Source organism: Gastrolobium bilobum, unplaced genomic scaffold (assembly GCF_033153095.1).
Source record: "Gastrolobium bilobum isolate Gb01-03AN ecotype WA unplaced genomic scaffold, APGP_CSIRO_Gbil_v1 utg5138, whole genome shotgun sequence".
NCBI classification, from domain to species: Eukaryota; Viridiplantae; Streptophyta; class Magnoliopsida; order Fabales; family Fabaceae; genus Gastrolobium; species Gastrolobium bilobum.
In genome coordinates this window covers 30,493-50,807 of record NW_026900107.1, presented here as the reverse complement: position 1 = coordinate 50,807, position 20,315 = coordinate 30,493, and the positions used below count along the sequence as shown (strand labels likewise).

The 20,315-nt window shown below is 34.1% G+C and overlaps 1 protein-coding gene across 1 annotated transcript; it reads right to left on the bottom strand.

Annotated features, from left to right (window-relative positions):
* Nucleotides 1-16,921: 16,921 nt before the first annotated feature.
* LOC133295321 (DELLA protein RGL1-like) lies at nucleotides 16,922-18,637 on the bottom strand. Its single transcript, XM_061494127.1, has one exon. It carries the CDS (start codon nucleotides 18,635-18,637, stop codon nucleotides 16,922-16,924), a length of 1,716 nt encoding a protein of 571 aa, XP_061350111.1.
* Between the last annotated feature and the right edge of the window lie 1,678 nt (nucleotides 18,638-20,315).

Below are 20,315 nucleotides of genomic sequence, written 5' to 3'. Positions count from 1 at the left end.
TATAATGTTCATGTAGATTCAAATATTTTTTATTTTATTTTTTTTTATCTAATCATGAAAAATTAATTGATAAATTAAATATTTTTTGTTATGAATTTTGACATGAAAAATTAACAAGGAATAAAAAATATTTTTATTTTATATTTATGTTATAAATTTGAATATTTGATTGATTATGTAATTTATTATGAACTATTATATGTATTAAATATAAACTATATTATATATATTAAAAATGTTATTTAATATCAAAACGTGTTTTAACGTGTCGAAATCTAATATTTTTTAGAATTAACGCGTCGAAGTGGGCAATAAAATTGATTTAATACTTTTTAATAAATTAATTATGCATTTATTACAGTTTTGAAAATAATTACACATTTATTGCACAATAAGACGCCTAATATGGGCGTCACTAAGGACACCTAAATTGGGCGTCACTCAAGAGGCAATCACGCCTAATTTAGGCGTCACTCATCAGGTGTTGACACGTGTCATATTTTTTTTCAAAAAAAATAATAATTTAATCATAAAACTTCTGAACGCCATAACTTTTGACTCGGATATCTAAATCAGGTAATTCTTTTTTTGATTTCACATAACCTTTTGAGATCTACGCAATGACATCTAATTTGACATATTTTATTTCTCACAAACACAATTTAAATTTGCAAGAATGGTATTATATTAGCGGTTAAACCCAGAAGTCTCTGAGTTCTGGATTTGTGATTTAATATAAAAATAAAATATAAAAATAAAATAAAATTTTGATTTGTGATTTAATTTTTATTATAATAATTTTTTTTATTATAACAAAAATTTTGTTTGTGATTTAAATTAAAAATAATTTTTTTATTATTAATAAGGAAAACAAAATAAAGATTTGATTTGTGATTTAAACTAAAAAAACAATTTGAAAAATATGTATAAATAAAGGAAATAATTAAATAAATATTCTAAATCACTAAGAAAGAAGGATATTATTTTTGAAATTAATGATTAATGCTATAAGCTTCTGGGTTATTATTTGTGGTTTAAAATTAATTATGGTTTATGAATGTTTTTCAAAAATAAAATTACCTAAATTAGGCGTGATTGCCTCTTGATTGAAACCCAATTTATATGTCATTGGTGACGTGTCAGGTGTTGACATGTATCACATTTTTAAACTCAGAAGCCTCTGAGTTCAGGGTTTGTGATTTAATATAAAAGTAAATCAAGATTTGATGTGTGATTTAAATTAAAAAAATAACAATTATTATTAATAAGGAAAACAAAATAAAGATTTGATTTGTGATTAAAACTCAAAAATCAATTTGAAAAATCTGTATTAATAAAGGAAATAATTAAATAAATATTCTAAATCTCTAAGGAAGAAGGATAATATTTTTGAAATTAATGATTAATGCTATAAGCTTCTGGGTTATTATTTGTGGTCTGAAATTAATTATGGCTTATGAATGTTTTTCAAAAATAAAATTACCTAAATTAAGCATGATTGCCTCGTGATTGAAATCCAATTTAGACGTCATTGGTGACGTGTCAGGTGTTGACACGTGTTCACACGTGTCACATTTTTAAACTTAGAAGTCTCTGAGTTCTGGGTTTGTGATTTAATATAAAAAATAAATCAAGATTTGATGTGTGATTTAAATTAAAAAATAACAATTATTATTAATAAGAAAAATAAAATAAAGAGTTGATTTGTGATTTAAACTCAAAAATCAATTTGAAAAATCTGTATTAATAAAGGAAATAATTAAATAAATATTCTAAATCTCTAAGGAAGAAGGATTACCTGATTTAAATTTAAATTATGTTTGTGAGAAATAAAATATATCAAGTGAGATGTCATTGCGCAGATCTCGAAAAGTTATGTGAAATTAAAAAAAGAATTACCTGATTTGGATACCCGAGTCAAAAGTTATGGCATTCAGAAGTTTTATGATTAAATTATTTTTTTTTAGAAAAAAATATGACATGTGTCAACAACTGATGAGTTACGCCTAAATTTAAGCGTGATTGCCTATTGACTGACGCCCAATTTAGGCGTCTTTAGTGACGCCCAAATTGGGCGTCATATTGTGCAATAAATGTGTAATTATTTCTAAAACTATAATAAATGCGTAATTAATTTATTAAAGAGCATTAAATTAATTTTTTTGCCCATTGAAGTGTCATGTTATATCTTGTATCCCATGTCGGTCTTTATAAATTATAAATGTGATCTAACTTATATTTAATAATAAGAAAATCTGTTCTATGTTTATTAGCCAATTTGATTCTATCATACCTTCAAACCTCAATAAGAATTAGAAAAAGAATAACTGAAATAATAATAATTTTTTATTATTTGATTATATTTGAATAATAATTCTATTTTTAAATTTATATAAATAATATGACATAAACTTATATGAGCTTTTGGTCTATTTTCTAAATAGTCTTTTTAATGCCTGTGTATGTTCTGAGCCAAGCTGGCTAAACCGACCCTTGAGAGATTCTCCGACTAATTTACGCCTCTATTCATAACCCGATCAAATAAAACTAATCTTGAGTGACAATAAAAGGGGTCTAAATGTTTTCAGTTAAATTACATATCAACTACTCAAATATAAAAACTTGGATATGGTGTATTTTTTTTACTTTCAAGCTCGAATTTGCTTTCTCGATCCAACGATTTCAAATATATTTTTATCCTATTTCGGTGCTAACTATTTTTTTTGCATATAGGTGCTAACTAATTTTACCAAACTGTAGTTTCGACCTCTTAGGTGAATATGATAAAATGTGAATGAATATATTAAGAGTAGGAAAGGATATGAGCATGATAATCTCATATTATCTTATCATGTGTTTGTTATGCATTAGATAAATAGTCTAATAATATAATATTATCCTATTTGTTGGTTGAAGCGAATCATATTTGATGTGCACTAGATAATAGTAATAATTTATATATGATTTGTTGGTTAAAATTAACTCATCTACCTTTTATAGTAAGACAATGCTCTCAATATTATTATTATATTATTTAATTATGATTATAATAATAATCTAAGAACTCAAAATCTTTTACATATATTATAATGTATGATTAAACGATGTGCAAAACACTTAAGATCGACAATAGATAAAAATGAAACTAAAAAAATTTAAATCAAATATTGATAAAAAAAATTATATATACTTTAATAATGAAATGCTACGACGACATGCTCCCCCGGAATAAGGTAAGACTCTAACATGTGTAAAATTTATTTAATCATTGTCACTGATTATAAAACTGAATTTTACAATAAATAGCTAGGAGGGATCGATTCATATGGACGTAATACTTAAATTTTATTTTTTTATAAAGAAAACTATTAATTAAACTATTGAATTATAGTCATTCTTCAATTTAATCATCTATGTGAAATTTCAAAAAAGACGAGCATTAAAAAATATATCTTCAGATAATTTTAGTTTTTATAGTAAGGAAGTGGCCTCTCAACGTGATAAATTTGCATAAGTGAAGAAAAGCTTGATCATGAGAGCGGTTCATCCTCAAATTCCCTTGTCTTATTTGGTCATAATGGTCTTGTCTTATTGAAACCAAAGGTAAACATCCTCTTTACTTTATGAGTCGATCTTGTTTGCTTCTTCCTCAGCCCCTCATGTCATTAACTTCGCATTCCTTCTTCCTCATAACCCTGAAACAGACACTCGCACGAATGGGAATCCGGTGACTTTTTTTTTTTTTTTTGGTAGACGAATCCGGTGACTTTTATTTAGTGACTGTTTGGGAGGTTTTTTTTTTTAAAAAAATAAGTACAAGTTAGACGAAGTAGATTTTTACAAAAAAAATTATAATAAAAAGAAATTATAATAAAAAAAACAAAAGTCAAAAACTTCTAAAAGAACTGTTTTTTAAGTTATATCATTTTTTTTAAATATATGTTTTTTTTAAATAAATAGCTTTTAAATAACTTTTAGCTAAAAATTATAAATAACCATCAAACAGAGCTAGTTGAGTTCATTGAATAATCAACCTGTTATACCTATTTGGTTACCGTGTGAATTGTCCTTTCGTCTCGGTTATCCATCCCATTGACCTAGGTTAAGGAAAACGTATCAACCCGTGCGGTCTAGGGTTAGCTTTTGCCGAAACGGGGAATCTTCATTTACGAACTCTAAAAAGCGGGCCATCTCATGACTCTTTTTACTATGCATAGATTTTCGAGTCCCGTAAATGTCATTCCGGTTTCACCGGTCTACGGATAACCTAATCTTTCATAGAGATTGACGAATTCCTTTAGCTTGTCACACTATCCCTGAGTCCTTAGGGCATGCCCAAGAGTATACCTACAAGTCTCCATGTTTCAGGCAGACAAGATATACAATCAAAGCAAGCCTTCCAGAGCACAGGTCTATATGACAATGTCAGGTCTAAGGAAAGACACACCCAACTAATAAGAGACATTACCTATTGATACTATCTGTGAGATTTCCATGTAGTGTCTCTTTGTGGGTCAGTTCAGTGCGAGCTATTCTCCAATAGGTCCACCCACGAGTCAGCTAAGACATTTCCATGTCTGTAGCTCACGAGGACTCTACCTTGCATCTCCATGCAAATAGCTGAGTCGTGCTAGTCTTACCCGAGATAACCAATGCCCATTATCGGTATCTCTAGACTAGGAACATATTTTTGACAATGGACGTGTGGTGTCATTGAGCCCTCATGATCATGATCTCTATCACAGATCCTCAATGTGACACCCGTTCCATTCCATGGGCTTTATCCAGTTACTCATAATCAATATTTGAGACTTGCAATATGAAACAAGATAAATAATGCTTTTATTCATAAAATTTATTCATAACTAATAAAGAAGTACATGGATCCATCTGACTCTCAGATTGTCTCTAGGATACCTATGTACTAACATCATGTACATAGTCCTTTGAATCTGATCTCAACGTTAAGGCCAATTTTTCAAAATAGAAAGGTTGCCCATTTTTCTCTGTTAATAAAATTAATGAAAACCCCATTGAATTGATTATTTTTTAAATAATTTTTCAATGTTGTCACGTTGCAATTTCAATTGCGAAAATATAATAAATTATTTAATAATATAAGAGTACTGAATTTACCCATGAATTTGAATTTTAGGTAACTGATAAATAATTTATCAACACTCAAAAGTCAAATCATACTCGTTTTCTTGTTATATATAATTGTAATTTTTATTTTATCTAAATTTTTTGTCCAAATAATCACAAATTCCAATAAAAACTTGGACCATTTTAATTCTATCATCAATTACCTTAATTTATTTAATTTATGGAAAAGGTTATTCTTATTACTTTTTGTTACTATTTTTTACTATTAAATCTTAATCGTTGATTTTCTTCAATCATTGCTGCAGTAATCCACGAAGTACGCTGGTTGTCTCTTCAACCTATTGGGCCTCTGATTAGCAAGCCCACAGCTTGGGGTTGCTACATCCCCTTCTCCATCAAGACATGCCTTGTCCATGAGGCCTGATGGTCCCAATAAGTCACGGCAAAAAATAGCGCGTGAATGAGGCTGGGCATGGGAACCTGCAACACAAACAGTGGAAGGGATAGTGGAAGGTGAGTTGTCCGACACTAATGAAGAGGGTAGAACCGGCAAAGCTATCTGATTGGCTGAGGGGGAGATAAGAATCTCGTTCCTTGCGTTCTGATTGGGTCTTGTGTCGGTGGAGTGATAAGTGACACTGTTGTCTTTAATGAGGGTAGATGGGATTGACTTAGTTGTGTCCCTGTGAGTCCCTTCTTCGATGTGTGTGGGCGCTGGCACAGAAACCATCTGGGAAGGAGAGAAACCTCTGAGAAGGGACTCATCCTCCCAAGTCGAGTCCTCCGGTAAGAGACCGTGCCACTGTACCAGAACTTGAGAAACATGGCGTCCTTGCCTCCATATGGTTCGGCGAGACACGATGGCCAAGGGTGTATGAGAGGGTGGGGTGGCTGGTAAATCGGGGGTGAGATCATGAACATGGTATGTGTGTGCGGGAAAGAAGCGGCGCAATAAAGAGACATGAAAGACAGGGTGCACCCGAGATCCAACCGGTAAACGCAAACGGTAAGCAACCAGGCCGATGCTTTCCAGAATTTCAAACGGACTATAAAAATGCAGACTCAGCTTGTGAGTGGAGCGGCGGTGGACTGACAGCTGGCGGAAAGGTTGGAAACGTAACAGAACCAGGTCTCCGATTTGAAAGGTAATGTCTTTCCTTTTTTCTGTCTGCGTGTTGTTTCATCAAAGATTGAGTCTTTTTTAAATTGTTTTTCAAGGACGTCAGGATCGTGGAGCGCCGATGGAGAACTGTATCTACTGCTTCCACAGATGTAGAACCCAACGTATACTCCAAGAAGCAAGGTGGTGACCGACCATATGTGGCCTGAAACGGAGAAGTACCTGTGGACCTGTTGTAAGCGGTGTTGTAATGGAACTCGGCACAACTCAGATAACGATGCCAGGCAGAGGGATTTTCATGAACAAAACACCTCAGGTACTGTTCCAAACTCCTGTTGACCCGTTCCGTTGGCCGTCGGACTGGGGGTGGTAGGCCGAACTGTAGTGTAATAGAGTCCCCTGAAGCTTAAACAAAGTCTTCCAGAAATCACTAAGAAATAGTGGGTCATGGTCGGAAACAATTGACTTGGGTGGACCATGGAGCTTGCCCACCACATCCCAAAATATCTGTGCGACCTTCACCGCTGAGTATTTGGTGGGTAAGGCAGCAAAGTGGGCTCCCTTAGTAAGTTTATCAACAACCACAAAAATGGCAGTAAAGCCCCCTGAAGGAGGTAGATGGGTCACGAAATCCATCGAAAGGTCGGACCAGATAAAATCGAGGGTGGATAAGGGCTGTAGAAGACCATACGGGGAATGGTTGGGGGATTTAGCTTTTTGACATATTTCACATTCTTGAATGAATTTTTGAACATCCTGTTTAACATTTTTCCAGGTAAACTTGGCACCTAGCCGTAGCAAAGTATGGCGGACACCAGCATGTCCTCCGAGTGTGGAAGAATGGAATTCATGAAGCAGCAGTGGAATTAAAGAAGAAGCAGCCAGAATGTACAGACGGTTGCGGTGGAACAAAAGGCCGTTTTGTAATAACCAATGAGGCCATTTGGATGAGTCTGTAGATAAATCATGTAATATTTGTGTAGCATAGGGGTCAAGGTGTAACTCGGATTGTATAATGGAACTATACTGTGAAGTAGGAGTACTGATAGCCATGAAGGAAGGGAAAACCATCACCGAATTCCCTTCGGGCAGACGTGATAAGGCGTCCGCCACCACGTTCACTTTACCAGATTTATATTGAATAGAGTAATTAAAACCTAGCAGTTTCGCAAGAAACTGTTGTTGTTCCGGGGTTTGAATCACTTGTGACATCAGGTGGTGTAAACTCTGGTGATCAGTCTTGGTAATAAAAAATGACCCCAATAGATACTGACGCCATTTTGCAACCGCAGCAGTAATGGTATACATCTGTCTGAGATAAGTAGATTTAGATTGCATCAGCTTTGAAAGCTTGCGACTGAAAAAAGCAATGGATGGTTGTCCTGCAACAAGACCGCTCTGACACCTACCCTAGAGGCATCAGTTTCGAGGACAAATGGCAGGGAGAAATTCGGTAAAGCAATGATTGGGGCAGCTGTGACTAATTGCTTCAAAAGTTAAAATGCATTTTCAGCCAAATCTGTCCAGACAAAAGCATCTTTGGCCAGCAAGTTAGTGAGGGGGGAAGCTACCATAGCATATCTTTTAATAAAACACCGATAATAACCGGAAAGGCCGAGAAAAGCTCGAAGTTGAGTCACCGACGATGGACGTGGCCAATCGCGCACAGCTTGAATCTTAGAAGGATTGGGAGCTACACCAGCAGCAGATATAATATGACCCAAGAATTGAATTTCCTGCACTGCAAAGGAGCACTTTGTCAGTTTAACAAAGAATTGTTGGTGACGTAAAGTGGTCAACACCTGCGTTAAGTGGTCTGTGTGGTCCTGGAGAGAATTGTTGTAAATGAGTATATCATCAAAGAAGATGACAACAAAACACCGTAGGAAAGAGGTGAAAATATGATTCATCGTTGCTTGGAAGGTGGAATGGGCGTTTGCCAAGCCAAAAGGCATCACAACAAATTCAAAATGATCACTATGAGTGCGAAATGCAGTCTTATGTACATCGGCTGGGTCCATTTTAATTTGGTGATAACCCGATCGAAGGTCCAACTTCGAAAAAAATTGAGCACCATGCAATTCGTCCAACAGTTCATCAACTGTGGGGATTGGAAATTTGTTAGGAACAGTCAATGCATTTAGAGCACGGTAATCAACACAAAAGCGCCAAGTGCCATCTTTTTTCCGAACCAAAAGAACGGGTGAACTGTAGGGAGATTGGCTGGGCCGAATAACACCAGTGAATAACATCTCCCCCACCATTTTCTCAATTTCATGTTTCAGAAAGTGAGGGTATCTGTAAGGTACCTGGACTGGTTTGGAGTTGGGGATAAGGCTAATACGGTGATTGGACACACGGTCAGGGGGCAGAGAAGATGGCATAGTAAAAATGTCTTGGAATTGGAGCAAGATATCTTGGATAGCAGAAGGGATGGTATGGGCGGGATCAGTTGGTAATATAGTGGGAATAGGGCTGGATAAGCACACAAAACACGAGGAAACCGAATTTTGGCCAATGAGTTTGTGGAATTGGGCATTGGAAATCGGGGTTGGGGAAATGGAATGGTCACCCTTTAAAGTAACAGGAGAGCCACACAGGTTAAAAGTCATGGTCATTTGGGCATAGTCCGTCATAATAGGCCCAAGATTCGCCAACCATTGAACGCCCAAAACAATATCAGCCCCTTTGAGGTCCAAAACGAAAAGATCAAGTAAAAATGAATGGGATTGAAGCGTTAACGATACTGCCATGCAAGATGATGTACTGAGCAGTGCATCGCCGTTACCCACTTGGACCTGAAAAGGAGTAATGTTCTGCATAGTTAAACACAAAAAATTAGCCATGCGTTCAGTAACAAAATTGTGGGTACTATCCCCATCGATTAACACTTGTACTGGTTTTCCAGTGAGCGAGCCTGTGAGACGAAAAGAATGTGAGCTATGATGACCAAATAGAGTGTTGAAACTAATTTCAGGGGTTGCCTCATAGGTCAAAGGTTCGTCTGGAATGGGTGGAATGTTCGAACCGGGATCATCATCAATGCCTTCGAGGTATAATAAAGCAGCCTTTCCTTTGCACTTATGACCAAACGAGTATTTCTCGTCACAATTGTAGCAGAGATTTTTATCTCGTTTTGCTTGTCTCTCTTCAGGTGAAAGGCGACGGATGGGTAAGGCAGAAATATGAGTGGATAAGGGGTTATGGTTTGTAGGGATCAAGGTTGTAGAAGTCGGAGGCTGGGCAAGTGGTCTGGGTATATGTTGCCAAGAGCGGACAGGCTTAAAATCACTAGTCTGATCTTCGTAAACCCGGGCAAGAGAAAAGGCCTCATGATAATCCAGGGGACGGTGTGTGAGGACTGGTCGCTTAATACGAGGCTTAAGGCCCGAAACAAAAATACTGTGGAGTAGGGTATCTGAAAGACCAGGAACTTTACTCACCAATTTCTCAAACCCCAATTGGTATTCCAACACAGAACCAGTTTGGTGTTGTTTGGCCAAGGCACTAGCAGGGTCCTCGAACTCAGAGGGTCCAAAACGACGTTGCAAAGCCATGCAAAACGATCGCCAATCGGTTAACAACCCATTCTGGTCAGATCCATAGAACCATGAATCTGCCGGATCAGTCAAATGAAAGGCAGCCAAATTGACGCGATCTGGTAGAGGTACCTGATAAAACGTGAAATGGCGCTCAACAGCGATAATCCAGGTAGTTGGGTCACCAGAGGCAAAACGCGGAAAGTCGAGTTTAACTTGACGAGATCTGGAGAAATCCGCACCCGTGGAAGGGCCGGAACCAAGAATTCCACGGTTGTCCGGGGTAGCATGAGAGAGTTGTTGCTGAAGCTCAATAAGATGGGTAAGATCGCGTTGAAGATGATTCTCGGAATCATGTAGTTGAGTATGGGACGCCTGTAATTGAGCATTGGACTCTTGAAGGCCGTGGTATTGTTGCTCGTGAACCAAATCAGCAGCACGGAATTGCTGTTCCAGAGTATCTAAACATTGATTTAACTCTCGCATACGGGTATTGTCAGCCATAGCAGGAAGGTTGAGGTGAGTGAAAGCACCAATTGAAGGGGTTTTAGATCTGAGTAGAAGAGAGAGAAGAGAGTTTTGTCCAAATTTTCTTAATTTTCATACGCCCCCTTGGGCCCTTTAATATGGTTTGTGATCAACAATGTTCATTACATGATAGTTACATGAAAGTAAACTGACTACTTATCAATAATGATGAAAATGGGCTTAAGTTACTATTGAAAGTAATCCACTAAGTACGTTGGTCGTCTCTTCAACCTATTGGGCCTCTGATTAGCAAGCCCACAACTTGGGGTTGCTACAGAGTGAGTGAGGGTAAATTTTTAATAAACCCTAAACCTGAATCCCCATAAAAATAAAATAAAATGTAAGAGTAAAATGAAGAGCCTCGGAATTGCATTGAAGAAAATTGAACAAAACAAACAGCTCACCAGGGGAAGCGTGAAAGGTGTGAAGCAAAAGAAAGGTTGTGAGAGTGAGAGTGAGAAGAAGTTGTAGGGGTAAGTAGGAATTAGGAAAGAACAAGAGAGGTGAATCGAATAGAGGATCTCTGCACCTCTAAAGCACGGACTCGTGCATTTAAAAAAAATGTGCGGACACGCTTTGACACGCTCCGACACGCGTCCGACATGTGGTCAATTTTTTGGGACACGTGGTCAACTCACTCTCCGACATGGTCCGACACGTTTTTCGACACGTAGTCAACTTTTTTCGACACGTGGTCAACGCTCGAACACGTTTTTTTTTTAGTCTTAATTTTATTTTATTAACTAAAAATAAAAAAAATCATTTATAAATCAATTTTTTTCTATTATGAAATTTGATATGAAAAATTAACAAGGTACGAAAAATTATTTTTGTTTATATTTATGTTATGAAATTTGAATATTTGATTGATTATATGACTTACATTCGCTCCCAAAACGACGTCGTTTTGGGTTGAAAAATTAAAAAATTATAATGAAAAAGACTATTATAACCCTGAAATAAATTATAATTACAAAAATACCTTGATTTTCGCCTCAAAACGACGTCGTTTTGGGCTCACTGTAGATAAGTTATCTACATTGACTGTAGAAAAAGCGAAACCTTAAAAATATTATTTAATAACAAAACGTGTCCCAGCGTATCAAAATATGACATTTTTTAGAATTAACGTGTCGGCTTGTCATGTCGAATCGTATCCTGTGTCTCGTGTCAGTGTCTGTGACTTCGACACTCGCTATTATTCGATTTGATTTGGTACAAGTACAAACAACTATGCTACTATTATTGAAGTGGCGGCAAGCCCACACAAACACTACCTTGACTTCGACACTCGCTAGTTCTTCATAAAATAATTTTTTTTTTTTTTTTTTTTTTGTATAAACTTCATAAAATATCTCTGATTTCATTGCTTATTGCCTTGTTCCTTTAGCGGGTCCACTTTTTAAAATCTGTACTCTCTTTTTTAGTTTAATATTTTAGCGATAAAATTTATTATATATTTTTTATTAGTCAAATTGTAATTTTCATTATTTAATTTATAGTTTAAAAAAGCTAAAATATTTTTTTTAAATATATATATATATAGAGGAAGGATATTCTAACTCTCAAAATTTTTCACTACTAACTTATTACCTATCTAATCATTATTAAATTAACATTTTCTCTTTTTTCAAAACTTTTTAATATTCTCTTTCTTTGATCCAATGGTGATGTGATGTGTAGTAAGTTAGTAGTGAGAATTTTTGGTAGTTAAAATATCCTTACTCATATATATATATATATATATATATATATATATAAATTGATCCTTTCGTTTTTAAATGTTGTGCTACGTAATTTGGCTCAAGACCGCTACACCTACAGTCAGAGCTATTCATGTAATTGCTGGAGATATTACAAGAGTGTAAGTGATAATTGTTCAGTTTTTATTTTACCTTAGAAAGAAATAATTTTTTTTTTGTGTGTATGAAAAACTTGTTAACTGAAAATTTTATTTGATAATACACAATTTATGTTTCATTCGTTCTGATTTTCAAATTTCAATAATAAATTTTATAATGGATATATTTAATAAATAGTGCGTCCAAAAATGAAAAAAGGAAAAAAAAATTTATTTCAAATTTTTTTTTACTGATTTTTTCAAACATAATTTTTTATTATTCATATTTCCCAAACTAAAAATTGAATAAAGAAATTAAAACGTTGTCATGCCCGCCTTTTAATCCCTTCATCAATATTCTGAGGTGATTTTAATATTAACTATTTTATAACAATCAGCTGACTTCGTTTGAGAACATGACAACGGGCAAAAAAATTAATTTAATGTTTTTTAATAAAATAATTATGTATTTATTATAATTTTGGAAATAATTACATATCTATTGCACAATGTGACGCCCTTTGTGTTAACACGTGTCATTTTTTTTCCAAAAAAAAAAAATTAATTGAAACATAAAATTTTTGAAGGCTATAACTTTTGACTCGGGTATCCAAATCAGGTAATTCTTTTTTTGATTCCACATAACTTTTCGAAATCTACGCAATAACATTTCATTTGATATATTTTATTTCTCATAAACATAATTTAAATTTAAATCAGGTAATCTTTCTTCCTTAGAGATTTAGAATATTTATTTAATTATTTCCTTTATTAATACAGATTTTTCAAATTGATTTTTTGAGTTTAAATCACAAATCAAATCTTTATTTTGTTTTTCTTATTAATAATAATTGTTACTTTTAATTTAAATCACACATCAAATCTTGATTTATTTTTATATTAAATCACAAACCCAGAACTCAGATGCTTCTGAATTTAAAAATGTGACACGTGTCAACACCTGACATGTCACCAATGACGTCTAAATTGGGTTTCAATCAAGAGGCAATCACACCTAATTTAGGTAATTTTATTTTTGAAAAACATTCATAAGCCATAATTAATTTCAGACCACAAATAATAACTCAGAAGCTTATAGCATTAATCATTAATTTCAAAAATAATATCCTTCTTCCTTAGAGATTTAGAATACTTATTTAATTATTTCCTTTATTAATACGGATTTTTCAAATTGATTTTTGAGTTTAAATCACAAATCAAATCTTTATTTTGTTTTCCTTATTAATAATAATTGTTATTTTTTTAATTTAAATCACACATCAAATCTTGATTTATTTTTTATATTAAATCACAAGCGCATAACTCAGAGGCTTCTGAGTTTAAAAATGTGACACGTGTCAACACCTGACACGTCATCAATGACGTCTAAATTGGGTTTCAATCAAGAGGCAATCACGCCTAATTTAGGTAATTTTATTTTTGAAAAACATTCATAAGCCATCATTAATTTCAGACTACGAATAATAGCCCAGAAACTTATAGCATTAATCATTAATTTCAAAAATAATATCATTCTTCATTAGAGATTTATAATATTTATTTAAATATTTCCTTTATTTCTACAGATTTTTCAAATTGATTTTTTTGTTTAAATCACAAATCAAATCTTTATTTATTTTTCCTTATTAATAATAATTTTTACTTTTATTTTTAATTTAAATCACAAACCAAATTTTTGTTATAATAAAAAAAATTTAAATCACAAATCAAAATTTTATTTATTTTTTATATTAAATCACAAACCCAGAACTCAGAGGCTTCTGAGTTTAACCGCTCTTATAATATCATTCTTGCAAATTAAAATTGTTTGTGAGAAATAAAATGTATCAAATGAGATGTCATTGCGTAGATCTCGTAAAGTTATGTGGAATCAAAAAAAGAACTACCTGATTTGAATACCCGAGTCAAAAGTTATGGCCTTTACAAGTTTTATGATTAAATTAATTTTTTTTTGGAAAAAAAATAACACCTGTCAACACCTGATAAGTGACGCCTCATTGGGGCGTTTTCCCTTAGGGTGAGACGCCTCAATGGGGCGTCACATGTGACGCACAAAAGGGACGTCATATTGTGCAATAAATCCATAATTATTTCCAAAACTGTAATAAATGCATAATTATTTTATTAAAAAGCATTAAATTAATTTTTTTTGCCTATGACAACGTTTAGAGTTTTATGAAAAGATCAACAAAAACTAGAAAGGAATTTTATCATTCCACCTAGGCCTATCAAAACGGGTTAACATGATACGAATTTGACACGACACGAATACATTAACACGAACATGATACTAATTTTTATTCATGTCAAAATCTTCAACATAACGACACGAATTTTTTGCGAGTTGACACGACCCGAATAACACGCAAAATAAGGGTCAAAACGATAGAAATAGTTAATATATTCAAGATAATTATGTATTTACAAAATACCGTCTACCCATAATACCGATAAGAAAGGGGAATTGGCTTGACTCTGAAAAGTAAAAGAGCAATATCAGAAGAGTTGTTATTGCTCTGACCACTATTTTTGGCTTTGGATCTTCCAAATCATTCCCGCAATAGGTTCGCAAAAAAAATTAAAAAAATTTAAAAATAATAATAGAATAATAAAAACAAAAAAATTAAAAAAATATGAGAAACATCAACACGAGCACGACACGAATTTTTTGTGTGTCATTTTTTTCAACACGAACACGATATGATTTTTTTGCGGGTCAATCCTAGCACAAATTTTCGTGTCGCGCTGCGGATCAACCCGCGTGTCATAACCTATATTGACACCCATAATTCCACCTAAAGACGAACATGACAGTTGTGGTTATTCTTATATGCTAGCACTTACATCTATTTTAATTTATGAACCAATGATGGTTTGTATTATTATTACTATTGCTGAAATGTATTTTTAAAAATTTAAATTCAGCTTACAAATTATATGAAAACTAACTCCAAAATTGTAATTAGCGAAATATTTTAATAAATCCTTAAAAACATTAAGTAAACTTTTCTCCAAATAAAAAAAATAATCAAATGAATAAGTTAACCATTATCAAACGATTTCTCTGCTCCTATTAAAAAGGATAAAGTAATATTTTATTAAAATAATTGGTAAAATTATGAGATGCCAAAAAGAATGTGCAAGTTCAAACTACTCTATTATCTTTGCCATTTGCTTAATACCTTTCCCTTCTGATGGGCTCCCTTTTAACCTTTTTCAAAGCTCATCACAGAAATAAGTCCTCCCTTAGAAAAAAAAGACAGAGAGAAAATAGACAGAACAGTACACGTTTGAAAATGGACAGAGAAAATTGAGAAAATAAGTCCTCTCCATTTCTAATTAACTTGATAATATTATTACATACCGGCTTTGAAAAAAAATGTATGATGCAGCAAATGGGCAATCTGCAATAGGAGCTCTCAAAACACCATTGCTCTAACCCAAAGCAAATACCTAAAATATATAACGATGGTACCATATAACTAGCATAAACCACTATTGCTGACAAAGGATCATTGGCAACACCAAAGTAAAATAACAATACACTACCAACTATTTAAAAGGGTGTAATCATGCATTGAAAGTATATCATAGAAGTTCCTTTAATTGTCCCCATCGCAAGGTATTGAAAAACTCTTATACCAGCATTGAAAAATGTATAATAGAGCAAATGAACAATCCGCAAAATGAGCTCTCTACCAAAAGCTCAACGCACAATTTCTGTAATCTAAAGCCTCTACCAGAGACAAAAACATCAATGGTGCAATATAACTGGCAGAAACCAGTGATTGAGGATCATTGGCTACATCAAGAGATAGTTTCAGCAGCCATCTTCCCCTGGACCGCATTGTAGCATTGGAGACTGCAAAGAGGAAGCTTTGATTTTGAATCTCGATACTTATATGGATTAGAACAAGATGGACCAGCACACTTCTCACGAGGTGGAGGATAACTGAAACAATACCCAATGATATCATTAAAGTCGTAGTGAGTGCCTTTGGCTTTAGCTGTTTCCCTGATTTTGACAACAACAAACATTGGTCAGAAGTTAGAAACTACAGCACATGTTTCTAACTTCTGACCAATGTTTGTTGTTGTCCAGAGGCTCCAAGTCTGGTTCCTCCTCCTCAATCAGCCATAGAGCGTTGTCGCCAGACACACCATGCTCCACCCCAGTCACCTCCGCGAAGGATCGCAGTTTCTCTTGCGTGGGAGACCCAGATTGAAACTCCTTGATAGCTTCACGCATCACCACCTCCGCTGGGATTTCCTCACCGTTCTTGGTACGCTTCGTACTCTTGCGTGACATGGACAAAACCTCATTCTCACATCCATTCATCGTTTCCAGAAGATTAGACCAAAGAAAACGAAAACACAAAGATCAAAACCCTATCAGAGAGAAAAATATCGCGCGCGTGTCTGTTACGCGTCTAACCCATCGCTCCAACGCAAAGGTAAAACAACAAGATTTCTGCATTGCATTGAATCGTGATGTTTGGCTGGACTATGAGGATGATGGTGTAGTTTCAAGTCTCTTTTATAAACAGTCTAGGTAACTACCTCAGGGCTAAGGCCTTAGAGGATTCCCTTATGCAATCAAAATACTAATTGTAAATAGAAATTGAGAACAACAAACTAGGACAAGCATGTTATAAATTCCACATAATACATGAATCAAACAAGCCATCAAGGGGAATAAGAAAGGAACTTAGCATTGTATTTTACAAATGAATGAAGGTCTCTATCCCGAATCCCTCAACAATTTTGTCAAGGAAACCTCCAAGCTGAGATTGAATGCATTGGGGTACCTTTCCATCCAACTATGAGACACTTCCCATTCCTCTCTATAGTGCATAATTTCCCAAAAGCAAACTCTTTGGCAACCAAATCAGCTTGGTAAAGACATGACTTGCTAAATCCAGTTTCCACCATTCGGTACCTTGCAAAGAACCTTCTCCAAACATCTATCTTCACATTTCTAACCGTCCTTTCCCTGCCTTCCATAGCAACAATGTTTCTTATCCCTGCAGAAAGTATTCTTTCGGTTGCCATTCTGCACTCATTCTCCTGTTTTGTGCAGGTTTCAAGGCAATCAAAAAAAGCTGAGTAGAAGAACAATGCTTCAATGAAGCGATTCACAAAGGAGGGTGAATTATGGTTTGCTTCAACTTCAAGTACTATCATTATAGATGGTTTGATATTTCTAATAACCCCCATCAAGTTTTCCATACAATCAGGCCTAGATATCATGTTCCTCAGTAAATAGGGAGAGTAAACAGCTACAGCTTCATGCCTTCCAACTTCAAAATGATCTTCCTTGAGTTCTGCTATGTCTGTGACAAAAACTGCCTTAAATAAAAAGGGCAAGTTCAAGGATTCAGCAAAACTCGCTAACCTTTTACCAGTCTCTTCTATCTTGGTTTTGCATGTATAAAGTCCAATGGCAGTCATCTTCAAAAGCTCCACTGCACAATCCTGGCGCTCAACCAGTGCTTGCATCAAAGCCGTGCAGTGCACCCCACTATTTATATCAAGATCTATCAGATGGATCTTCGTATCAGATGCAACATGTTCCACTATGGCTTGTATCCCAGTGAATTGCATTACCTGATTAAAAGGGATTTTTTTATGGCATGTAAGGGACAAGATGGTATCCATATTCCGATGTAATTCCCTTTCTTCATTTTTCACCAACCCCTTAATTGTCACCTTTCCTGTTTCTTTGTCTATTCTCGCTCGAAGTGCTTGAGCGAAATGAAAGATAACTCTTTGAGCAGGGTTTGCTGTGGCAGATGAATTCCTTTCACAAACGATAAGTAACCTGCTTGCACGTTCAAATTGTTGACACCCTACTCTCTCAGCTGCAGCAAGGAGAAACTGAGCAAGTTCAACGTCTCTATTTTCTTCCTCAGACAAATCCCCAAGATCAAATCCATAAGGGTGCATGGGGATGAAAAAACTATCATTCCAATGGGCAGATAATTGTACATACCTTGTTCCAGCCACTCTTATTATTTCTTCTGTTGACCTGTTTTGGTGATCCAATGAAGTTTCAATGTTACTTATATTTTGCCCACTTAGCCTATTGAACCTGCTTCCGTGACTTCTTAGGAGCTCCAACGATGCTAAAGATGGTGGCTCTTGTTTATTGTATTCAACAAGTTCTGAACTTGCCACTTCCTGATTCTTTAGCCCTCTAGTTTCGTGAAATGCTTGTGTTGGTTGCGGACCAAAGTCAAAGTTGACCTCTTCTGACATCAAGTTATCAAATCTGAGTTCTTCATGTTGTTGTTGTTGCTGATTTTGGTATTTGAACAAATTGGCTCCTTTTCCACTCTCATTAGGGAGAGGATTAATCTCTCCAAGCAATTCAATTCCAGATAAACTGTGTTTCTCTTGGAACACAACATCTTGTATAGAGCCATAACTCACTTCGACTCCATTGAAATTTAGTGCCGTGGAAGAAAAATGATCAATCTCCATGTCCAATGAAAACAGAAATCAAGATTAATTTCGGTGATTTACACTGAACACAATGTGCTTATATTTTGTAGATAAACATCGAGGAGATTGTATGCATTATCATCATTCAAAGTGGAAAACAAATATTTTAATATATAAATGCTTGAAGAAACTTGATATCTCGAAATTTATAAATGTAACAAGGAACATGTAACTTTGATGGTGAAGTTTTCGATGTTTTCATTGCAGTCATCAGCCAGTAATCATAAATAAAAGGCCCAATAATTTGATTAAACAAAGACGATAGCTTGTTAAGATTTGCCATAACCACTACAGATTAGTATTTAATTATCTATAAATTTGTCGTTAGGGAAACAATGGTAGAGATACACACAAGGCATGAAGTAACATATGGAGTATTATATCTTAAGAGGTTTTCATGAAAAGTTCAGCCCAGGGTGATTAAACGGCTCAAGAAAACAAAACAGGGGACTCCAACAAATTGTCATTGTCTGTTAAAAAAATTATAATACAAGATCTTATCAGTTTATCTGCAAAAAGATACGAGGAATATGCCATGACAACTAATATTATACTAAAAAAAAAACTAAAATTACTACTCTTAGCAAAAGTATTTAAAAAAATAATAATTAAGAGTGAGTTATGGAATTCGGGGGGAAATGTACAGTATCTTCGTTTTTGAAAGTTATTAAATACACTTATTTTAAAAAAAATATAATTACATCTAACGAAATTATTCTTCAGCTCCATTAATTTTTTTTTAAAGAAAAAATATTAATGCCTTCTTATTTTTAAAAATAACAAACAACTTAAATAAAAACAGAGTTAAATTTATAAATTTTTTATTTACAAATTTTTGTAAATTAAACTATATAATTCAAAAAATGCAAATACTTAAGTGTATATTTTTCGCAATACATAATTTAATTTATAAAAGTTTAAAAATAAAAAATTACAAATATAACGTTCTCCTAAAATAAATTGAAATTTTAAATTAACAATTGTTTTTTTTTTTTAAATAATTAACAATTGTTTTAGAACGAAGGAAGAATTTGTATAGAGACTTTTATACTGCTGATTATTAATCTACCAGGCACAATTTGCAATAAAGAAATTTATCTTGGGAAGGACAATATTATGTTCGTGAGGGACAACGATAATGATGTGATAACAGGAAAATGGCTCATGCGCAAGCTCATTTTATGTGATTTGGAACATCACAGTCTTTATCTTAAAATGAAAAGAAAAAAGGACGGATGATTAATTTAAATGGAATTTTTTTTTTCTTTTTTAGAAAAGGTGCACCCAAAAAATTATGCACCGGGTGCATATTAAAAAAATCTTGCACGAGCTTATCTTATGTGATCCGATACTTCATAGTCCTTCCCTTAAAATGGAAAGGAAAAACACGGAGGAGAAATTTGAAAAAAAAAGAGAAATTTAAATTGAAGAAATTTTTTCCTTTTTTGAAAAAGGTGCACCCAAAAGATTATGCACCGGGTGTATATTAAAAAAATCTTGCAATAGCTCATTTTATGTGATCCAGGACTTCATAGTCCTTATCTTAAAATGGAAAGAAAAAGGGTGGAGGAGAAATTTGAAAAGAAGTGAAGGATTTAAATGGAAGAAATTTTTTCTTTTTTTGGAAAAGGTGCACCCAAAAGATTATGCACCGGGT

Coding starts and splice junctions, on each gene's coding strand:
- LOC133295321 (XM_061494127.1), bottom strand. CDS start 18,637: ATGGAGATTGATCATTTTTCTTCCACGGCACTAAATTTCAATGGAGTC.